The following is a 10,467-nucleotide window of genomic DNA, read 5'->3' as shown; positions in this document are numbered from 1 at the left end:
AGAAAAAATATAGTACCTTTACATTTTAATTTAAAAATATTACATTTTTCCTTAAAAAGTATTATATTTTCCCTTATAAGTAACAAACACTTTATTCCTAATTAGTATTAAATTTTTCAGCATAAGTATTATATTTTCATATTGACACGACTCATTTCACATATCTCACACAAGTGTGACCAAACAAAAATTGACATGTTTATAAAATTTATATATATTCAAGTTTATATAGTTATATAGATATATATAAAAAATGTTAATTGTTATTTTTTTTTTCGATTTAGTGGCTTAATTGTTTTGTTTTCCTGAGTTAAGTGACTTATTTGAAACTTATTCAAGTTTGATGACTTAATTGTTAATTCTCAAATAGTTTGATGGCTTATTTGCACATTTTCCATTTTTCTTATAATAATAAAAAAAAAAAAAGAAAAAGAGTTAAATAAGTTCTCAAACTTTACATAAAAAGTCAATTAGGTGCATAGACTTTTTAAAGTTACAATTAAACTTATTTATTAACATTTTATTTTAATGCAATGAAGTTCAAAAACAAGTTAGTGACATGTGTCACTAAGGTCCTGACATCATTTTCAACAAAAAATCAATTGTTGGAGACCAGTGTCGGTTGCCACAGAAACACGACTGCCTTCTCCGGCAACCATTTGTGGTCACCTCTCAGAAGAAAGGCAACTAGTTATGGTTGTCCGAAGCCTTTCCAGAGAGAGGCAACCAGTTTTGATCGCCTCTCCGAAGAAGGCAACCAGAAATGGTCACTGGAAAAGACAATTGGCGACCAACGCCTGTTGATTTCGGGCAAGAAATGATACCAAAATTCTAGTGACATGCTATCATAGGTCACTAACTGGTTTTTGAGTTTCATTGTACCAAAATAAAATTTTAATAGGTTTAATTACACCTTTTAATAATTTGAACACTTAATTGATTTTCAGGTAAAATTTGAGGATTTTTTTTTTTTTTAAACCATTTCTCCTATTAAAAATAAAAATATTGAAAAAAAATGGAGAAGAGGAAGAAGAAGAAAAAACGTGCACAAACACCGGCTTCACCCGGATCTCACCGTCGACCTGAAATTGAGCGGCGCAGATTCATCGCCAAACGTGGGTTCGAACTTCGAATATTGACCGCTACTGTGTTTATCAGACGCCAGCACTGACGCCCTCTTTCCTTCTTTTAACCTCCGCCACTCTGCTCTGCGCACACCCAAATCTCCAATGGCCTCCTCTGCTATTGCCTCCAGCTCCTCACCATTCATCAACAAGGTTTTTCTTGCTATTTCACTTCATATTTACTCTTCAAGATTCAATCTTTTTCCCTAATCGTGGGAATGTTATGTTAACCCATTTTTCATTTCTTTGTTTTTTTAGCAGAAAGATGTGGGTCTCTCTGCTTTCTCTTCACAGCGTCCAATCTCAGTTCAAACGGCAAAGAAAAGCGTTTGCAAGAAAATTGTGTCCGTGATGGCGCCACAGCAAACTGAACGTTCCCCTGCCACCACTGGCTCAGTTGGGTTTTGTTATTTCATTTCATTTCATTGTTTCGGCGAAACTTGTGATTATTTTTTTTGAGACGAGTTAGGGGTTGATTTAACTGTTTATTATTATAACTTTAGGTGAAGACTGGGATGACCATGACTGAGAAGATATTGGCAAAGGCTTCACAGAAGTCCCAGTTGAGCCCTGGTGAGAATGTCTGGGTAGATGTTGATGTTCTGATGACCCATGATGTCTGTGGACCAGGTTCTATTGGAATTTTCAAGAAAGAGTTCGGGCAAGATGCTAGGGTAAGTGCTAATTGAATTAGATGATATTGAACCTGAGCTAAAATTTCTGATACTCTGCTGGTAGTTGCCTTCATGTAATCAAATCTGTTGTATTAATTTGGTATGTGAAGTCATTTTAATAATTGCTTGAATGTTAATGGTGAATACCTTGTTTCTAGTGTCTTATTTATGGACTTGGAACTATATTGAGCTTGGTCATAACCAGAGTTTATTTTGTCTCGAGAGTAGCTAAAAGTTTAAAACTTTAATGATTTTGAAGTCAGGATAGGTTGAAAAGTTTTAAGTTTCATCCATTCATTGATAGTCAGTGTTTGATACTTTCAAGACTTTGTTTCAGTGTTGTCGATTCATGTAATAAATGGTTTTGGCCAATAGACCATCTTTATCCATGGCATACAGTGCATTGAATTTGAATTGCTTATTGACTATTTCTACCACATTTACTGAAAACAATCTATGCTCACTCATAGTAAACTTGCATTTTGTTATTTGTGAATTCCTATCAAAATGAAAATGCATCCTAATGTTTTCAATGTAGTCCAGGAAGCTTTTTTCTGTAGACCAGAGCTTATAGAGTTTTTATTCCTCTATAGATGCTAAGATTCTGATGATTTGGATGTCTTCCTTCTTTCAACACTAGGTCTGGGATCGTGAAAAGGTTGTTATCATACCTGACCACTATATATTTACAAGTGATGAAAGAGCTAACCGTAATGTGGATATCTTGAGGGAGTTCTGCACTGAGCAAAATATTAAATACTTTTATGACATCAAGGATCTTGGAAATTTTCGGGTATGGTGCTAATGCCCCATGTATTTTTCATAAAACTGAACTGTCTGAGACTTTGAATATGTGGTTATTCTTTTGTTTCTGAACAAATATGTTCTTTTACCTTCTAGGCCAACCCGGACTACAAAGGTGTCTGCCATGTTGCACTTGCCCAAGAGGGTCATACCAGACCTGGAGAGGTCATTTCCATTTACTTGTAAACTAAACTTTTAAAAGTATTAGACTCCATATGACCATATCAAATACTGACTTTGTATGCTTGCTCTCAGGTATTGCTGGGCACAGACTCCCATACTTGTACTGCAGGAGCATTTGGGCAATTTGCTACTGGAATTGGGAATACAGATGCAGGCTTTGTATTGGGTACTGGGAAGATTTTGCTCAAGGTTTGCAAGTTCCCTTTTTTGCTGTATGAAACTATGAATTGCTTATTGAATATTTCTACTGCATCTTTTCACCCTGCCCCTGAAACTGGAAAGAAAAGAGTAAAAATTACCATATGATGGATTTCTGAACAATTTTAGGAGTTTAGGACCACTATACATGAGTTAATTGCAGTATTTCATATTTATCTTTAGAGTTTCTAGTTCTGGATAGTTGATAAAAAGAAAAGTAGAATATTGCACATTTGCACAATTATATTTGCCTGATGCCAATTTTAATTTTTAGATCAAGTGACAGTAAGGATTTTTAGATTGAATGATGCCAAGTTTTTCTAAAATTTTCTTCTGGTATGTATGTATGTTGAAATGTATTCTATAAGTTTATTGTATGTACTTCCGTTGTTACATGCTGCATCCATGTATAATGCAGGTTCCTCCAACTCTGAGATTTGTGATGGATGGTGAAATGCCTGATTACTTGCTAGCTAAGGACTTGATTTTGCAAGTAAGTTTGTTATAATAGGTATTCTGTGTTAAGAACTAAAAGGGAAGAAGCTGAATGTGGGCAGTAGCTAAAAGACTTATATTTTCTGTGTTTTCTGTGTGTTCTTCACTGCATAAACTGATACACATATATAGGAGAGAGGGAGAGACAAGACTCCCTAAATCCTGCCCTAATACATGCTAGTGCTCCACTAGCCTTAATATAAGGAATCCACTACTAATAGTTTATATACTATTAATAGTTTATACATTATACTTTAACACTCCCCCTCAAGCTGCAGCATAGATATCAATTATGCTGCAGCTTGTTACAAATATCTCACATGAACCATAGCGCTTGAAACTGTCTTGCCTTAGATTTACTGTTGAAAACTTTGATGTTGTGATGCAATCGGATGGTCTTGAGTACTGGCAGAAAACTTAACCAAATACCACATAAAGTAACTCATGACTTGTATCTGGGCCTTGTACACGCCATCAAAGTTGACGCTACTCGCGTAGACCAAACAAGCTTGGGATTTAGCACTCCCCCTGAAACAAAAGCTTGAATGCTACCAATGCCTACAGATACCTCCCGTCCCCAAACATGTCAATGTCTTTCTAGTTGACCACAAAGCTCGACCACGAAGCCTACTATCATTCGGCCACCAAGATTGTCAACACGACCTCGAAGCCTACTATCATTCGTCCACCAAGGTTGTCAACTCGACTACGAAGCCTACTATCATTCGGCTACCAAGATTGTCAACACGACCTCGAAACCTACTATCATTCGGCCACCAAGGTTGTCAACTTGACTACGAAGCCTACTATCATTCGGCTACCAAGATTGTCAACACGACCTCGAAACCTACTATCATTCGGCCACCAAGGTTGTCAACTTGACTACGAAGCCTACTATCATTCGGCTACCAAGATTGTCAACTCGACCACGAAGCCTACTATCATTCGGCCAAAACTTTATGCTATTTTTCTTCTCCGATGACGGATTGCCATTTTCACCATCCCAATTAAACACCACAATGCACCTCTCACTCACACCATAGCATGACTTCTAAATATGAGATATTCCCATGACCCAAACAACAAACAAACTAAACTTAAGACCAAATTAAATTAAAACAAACTAAACAACACAATCTACTGCCCAATTATTCCCCTTCATTCCACCATCAAAATAAAACCAAAACACACAAAACCCAAAACCTGCTGCCCAACAAACCTACTGCAAAGAGATCCTCCCTCCTTATAACACTTCCAACATCAAAAATACCTATTACTTAATCATCTACAACCATAGCAGCCGGGAATATTCCCCAGCCACCACTGCAGCTGCTGCCAGGAGCGTTCTGCTGTGCCGGAAATGAAAGAGAGAGATGAAGCATCGGAGAAGAGGAGTCCAAGGTCACTGGAAATGACCCAGCTGCGCCACTGCTCGACAAGCTGGTTCGTCACTGCTGATCCAGGTTTGCTGGTTCGCCGGAGAAGAACAGGGAGAGAAAGAGAGACGAAGCTTCTAAAGCTGATGAAGACTCGCCCAAGTGACACCATCAGGAAATGGGCTCATCAAAACGAGACGAACGAGACAAATTTCTGCCGGAAATGGCCTCACGCGCCGTCACGCACCGGCGAGCGGTCGCCGGAGCTCCGGCCGACGGTGGCGCGTGGCGGCGCGTGGAGGCTCCGTTCGCCGCGAAACTTCTGCCGGTTGCTCGCCTCTTTGCGCCGATCAATGCCCAGTAGGCTCTGATACCATGTTAAGAACTAAAAGGGAAGAAGCTGAATGTTCTGATACCATGTTAAGAACTAAAAGGGAAGAAGCTGAATGTGGGCAGTAGCTAAAAGACTTATATTTTCTGTGTTTTCTGTGTGTTCTTCACTGCAGAAACTGATACACATATATAGGAGAGAGGGAGAGACAAGACTCCCTAAATCCTGCCCTAATACATGCTAGTGCTCCACTAGCCTTAATATAAGGAATCCACTACTAATAGTTTATATACTATTAATAGTTTATACATTATACTTTAACATTCTGCATCCTCTCAAATCTGCACATAATGCCAAATCTGCAATCCCCTTTCTTTTTTTGTGTTTCTTCAACCTTTTGGATTCATAAAAGCTTCCAACTTTCACATGTTGTTCATTAGAGATTTCTATATTTCAGATTATTGGCAAGATTTCTGTGTCTGGTGGAACATATAAAGCAATGGAGTTTGTTGGCACAACAGTTGAAAGCTTGACAGTAAGTTTTACTGATTTCTGTGGAAGTAACCGTATAGCATCTCTGTTTGAGTTGTAATTAGCTTTTCACTGAATCTTTATGTGATTTCATTGCCGTGTAATTTTTTAAGATGGAAGAACGAATGACTCTTTGCAACATGGTTGTTGAAGCTGGTGGAAAGAATGGTGTCATCCCAGCAGATAGTACGACCTATAAGTATCTTGAGGTGAGCTCTATTTTTTATGATTTTAGTTAACCTCCCAAATCCTTCCCTCCTGGTGGGCTACACGTTATGCCGGATTTCTACAGTTAATATTACTTTGTGATGTTGACTGGTTGGTCGAGGAAGAATTCTACTTTTGCCACTCCTGGCTAATGAATGCTTTTCATCGTTTTGTGTAACAGGGAAAGACTTCTGTCCCATATGAACCTGTTTACAGTGATGGACAAGCCAGGTATTTTCGCGATTTGGATCATTATTTGAACTAGTACAGAGTACTGCTGCTATATGTTTTTATTAAGAATGCCTGCACCTCATCTTCAAGTACCATGTGTTTGCAAACTTAGATTACTTCTGTATCTGGCCATCTCGGGTTTTGTCAGTAACACATCGTGATATGATTGCATGTAGTGAATAGTTATTGTTCTTGAAACTTGCATCTGCCTAGTGCCTACTATTTCGAAAACATATATCTCATTCTGAAAAGTTCCCATAATTTTTTAATTGTTCATTGCCATTCAATCTTTATTTATGATATCCTACTTTATTTCAGCTTTCTTTCAGAGTACAGAATCGATGTATCAAAGTTGGAGCCCTTAGTGGCGAAGGTGAGTGAGGGTTTGGTTCATTTGACGCACCGAGTAATAAATCATTAACCAGAGTGATGTTTTGATGTATTTAATTTTCAAATTTCTCCTCTTCTCCGTTAGTTATTTGGGTTTCAATTCAGCATGAGTATATTGTACGTAGTACTTTTGTTGCTGAAGAGATCAATAGAATTTATCTCTTTACGTGCTTTTTTTTGTGCGTCTTTCTTCTTGCTTGAGTATCTCTTGCTAATATTTGGCTAATTACTTCGTTCAATTTTTCGTTTTGGATAACTCTGTAGCCTCATTCCCCTGATAATCGTGCATTAGCGAGAGAATGCAAAGATGTCAAAATCGACAGAGTTTATATTGGATCGTGTACTGGTGGGAAAACAGAGGACTTCATGGCTGCTGCCAAAGTTTTTCTAGCTGCGGTAATATTATATTTCTGCTTATAGTCTGATCCACCTTGGTGATGTCTAAGGATCCGGAACAACGCCAATTTGGTTTTATATGTTTCATTTAATTAGATTTCTCTGCCGACTAAAAAATGTCTGTAATATGCAGGGGGGTAAAAAGGTAAAAGTTCCAACGTTCCTTGTTCCTGCTACTCAAAAGGTTTGTGGTCTTCATTGTGATGTTTGGTGTTTTTGTGGTTTCCAATGCTCTGCGGTTCATTGTTGTCAAAGTACACGGATTGATAGTAGTTCTGTGCATAACGTAATTCAGGTCTGGATGGACGTATATAGCCTCCCAGTTCCAGGATCCGGCGGAAAAACTTGTTCCCAGATTTTCGAGGAAGCAGGTTGTGATACACCTGCAAGTCCTAGTTGCGGGGCTTGTTTGGGTGGCCCTAGAGACACTTATGCACGCATGAATGAACCGCTGGTGAGTTATATACTTCAATCAATCGTTGAGTTCTCTTAATTACAACTGCCAATATCTTGGCACACACAAAATAATTTTTTTATGGATGAAATGAGGATTAGTTCCAATTGAATTTATCCTATGATAGCCAGTGTATTAGGTGTATATAGGCTTGCACAACAAAAATAAAATAAAAATAAAACATTGCATGTGAAATAAAATCCAATCGAGAATTTGTGTTCAAATTTTGGTATGCCCTAAAAACTTCAAATGATGTTTATATATTGTTCAAATGTCTGTAGTCCCTAAAATCTTAAATGAGTAATTTAGTCCTTGACTATAGTGGTTTTTCTCGATTTAGTCTCGACTCTTGAATTACTTTTTGTGCTTAATTGGGTCCTGTACTTCCATGGTTTTACCTAATCGAGTCCTTTGCCTTTGCTGGCTATTAGAATCAGGACTAAATCGAGAAACCACTATAGTTGAGGACTAAATTAGGTAAAACCATTATAGTCGAGGACTAAATTGGGTAAAACCACTATAGCCGATGACTAAATTGGGTAAAACCACTATAGTCAAGAACTAAATTGGGTATTAATTGATGGGAAGTTACCCATCTATCCTAACAGGGGACTTAATTAAGTAGAACCATCGAAGTCCAGGACCCAATTAAGCACAAAAAGTCCTTTAGGACTAAATCGAGAAAAATCACTATACTCGACGACTAAATTATGTATTAACTCAATCTTAAATGGTTTTCCACTTTTCCCTATTATGCATAAGCGGAAGGTGGTTCAGTATAGACCTTAAGGTCACGATACTTTGTTGTGTCCTCTATTTGTTCTCTCCAGTAACTGTCCATTCTATTTACATTCAAGAGATTATTGGCAGCTCGGAAAAAAAATTTCTTGATTTGAATCTTATTGTTGTGGTACATTAGTACATAGGCATTGCTTAACATTTCCGAGGGACTGAATTGCAGGTGTGCGTCTCAACCACAAACAGAAACTTCCCTGGCCGAATGGGCCACAAGGAAGGCCAAGTTTACCTCGCATCTCCATACACAGCTGCAGCATCAGCGCTGACTGGTTTCGTCACTGATCCCCGAGACTTTTTGCAGTAAGGTTCTCCGATAAACAACTTGCATGGATGATTAGATTTTGATCAGAACTCGATATGTTTTGTATGGTGTTCTCTATCTGAAGTGAGGTATGAAAATGTGTTTCTAGACAGGATGAGTATTATTGTTAAACTATGTAAACATGATCACAAGTATGATCTTTTCCCACCATGTAAAATAAGTGCTGTTAGACTGTTACCACAGTTAGAATAATAAGTTGCTTTGAGGAGAATGTGATCTTTGTTAATCTCATTGTAATGCCTCTAATCTTGTTGGTGGAATGTGCATTTTTCTAGTTTCTTAAGCTCCATGAAACTTTAGAGGACCGGACAGAAACTCTTATAAAAACTCGGGTTTATTTCAATTCTCTATTTAAAAAAAAAAAATTAGAGAAATGTATTAGCTAATGATTTTTTTTTTTAAAAAGCTTTTCACTTTTCTAGAAAAATAGAGAATTTCTTCTGTTAATAAACATACATAAATTTTAGCGTTTCATTTTGCTGTCTTCTACTTTGTTAGAATTTTGGGTTTCATTTTGTCATCTGTTGTTGTATCAAAATTTTTTTAGTTAATAACCACATACTTGAGTTTAAGGTTGTGTTTGGTAACCCGGAAAATGATTCCTAAAAATCATTTTTCGAGTTTTCGGTGTTTGGCAATGTTCGAAAAATATGGTCAACGGAAAATGATTTTTGTTGACCACGGAAAATCACCCATTTTTTCCGGAAAACAACATCTGGACAAAAAGTTCGGAAGTCATTTTCTAAAAATGGAAAATCACTCTCGTCGTGCGAGGGATGGCCTCTCTGTTCTGGTGGACTGGTTTTCGTCGAAGCTGCTCTGGTTTCTGGCGGACGTCGATTTTTTTTTCTTCATTTTTTAATAATAAATATTATTATTTTATATATTTTTTATATTTTAAATACAATAATAAAACTATATAATTATACAATTCTACTCATTTTTCGAAAAATGAACCGAAAATGAACCAAACACACAGACAGTTTTCCAAGATGTCAAACACAAAAAATGAAACTTTTTTCCGAAAAAGACTCATTTTCTAGAAAAATATTTTTCAGAAATCATTTTCATGCTTTCCAAACACACCCAAGTTCAAGGGTTGCTAGAACTTTTCTAGTCTATTGCTTTGCCAGAATTTTGGGTTTCATTCTACCGTCTTTTATTGTCATTATTGTCATTTTTTTGGGTGACGAGGGAAACTCATAACCCCACTGATGGGTAAATATGCACATGTACTAGTCGGTCCGTAAATCACCTGTTCGGCACCCAACCTGTCCGTCAACGGTCACCCAACCGGTCCGTCGACGGTCACCCGGTCCGTGCATGATCGGAAGCAACACACCTTGTGGATTGGAGGCTCACGAGCGCAACAGTTGCTTGATGTGACGACCGACAACTTTTCGGGAACAAGGGATCCGTGTTTTCATCACCTCGAGTAACTCAACCACTTCGAGCAAACCGATGCGCATTTTGCGGAGTGACAGCCCATATGCCCTCCACTTGCATATCAGACACCATGTGCATAGTGAATCCACTTTGTATAAATATAGGGCTAATTCCCCTCACTAGGGGGAGGGAGAACTCATCAGTACTACACGAATACACTTGTGATTTGCTCATTCGTCTCTCTTGCTCTCTCCTTGTTACTGTTCGTCACCCGTAGAGCGATATAGCTTCTTATCGCTCAGTCGTCAACCGGTAGAGCGACCGATTGACCGGCCGAGCGGCATCCTTCACCACACGTAACACACGTATTCGTAGCGTAATCGTAGACCCGTTTACATTTACGCTATCATTGGCGCCGTCCGTGGGGATTGAACGAGCCACTCTGTTCTATCCCGTTATCTTTTCTTTCTTCACACTATTATCCATCTTGAAATGACGAACAGCAGGAGAAATCGTAGCCGAAGTCACATGCGAAAGAGAAATTCAACCCGTCGGATGACTAAAGCA

General features: G+C 38.1%; 1 protein-coding gene across 2 annotated transcripts; it reads left to right on the top strand.

Annotated features, from left to right (window-relative positions):
* The first annotated feature begins 1,032 nt into the window (after positions 1-1,032).
* On the top strand, positions 1,033-8,797 carry LOC116016774 (3-isopropylmalate dehydratase large subunit, chloroplastic). Of its 2 annotated transcripts, none has more exons than XM_031257170.1 (15): positions 1,033-1,277; positions 1,386-1,520; positions 1,628-1,798; positions 2,439-2,591; positions 2,699-2,767; positions 2,858-2,974; positions 3,402-3,476; positions 5,643-5,720; positions 5,830-5,925; positions 6,105-6,154; positions 6,473-6,527; positions 6,809-6,940; positions 7,074-7,124; positions 7,236-7,394; positions 8,356-8,797. In XM_031257170.1, exons 1-15 carry the CDS (start codon positions 1,230-1,232, stop codon positions 8,494-8,496), a joined length of 1,530 nt encoding a protein of 509 aa, XP_031113030.1. In that variant the 5' UTR covers positions 1,033-1,229; the 3' UTR covers positions 8,497-8,797. The 2 variants fall into 2 exon arrangements, with proteins under 2 accessions (XP_031113030.1, XP_031113029.1); XM_031257169.1 differs by having other exon boundaries at positions 1,383-1,520.
* Positions 8,798-10,467: the final 1,670 nt, after the last annotated feature.

Source organism: Ipomoea triloba, chromosome 4 (assembly GCF_003576645.1).
Source record: "Ipomoea triloba cultivar NCNSP0323 chromosome 4, ASM357664v1".
NCBI lineage: Eukaryota > Viridiplantae > Streptophyta > Magnoliopsida > Solanales > Convolvulaceae > Ipomoea > Ipomoea triloba.
The sequence above is the reverse complement of the archived record's forward strand: the minus strand, read 5'-3'. Positions and strand labels throughout refer to the sequence as shown.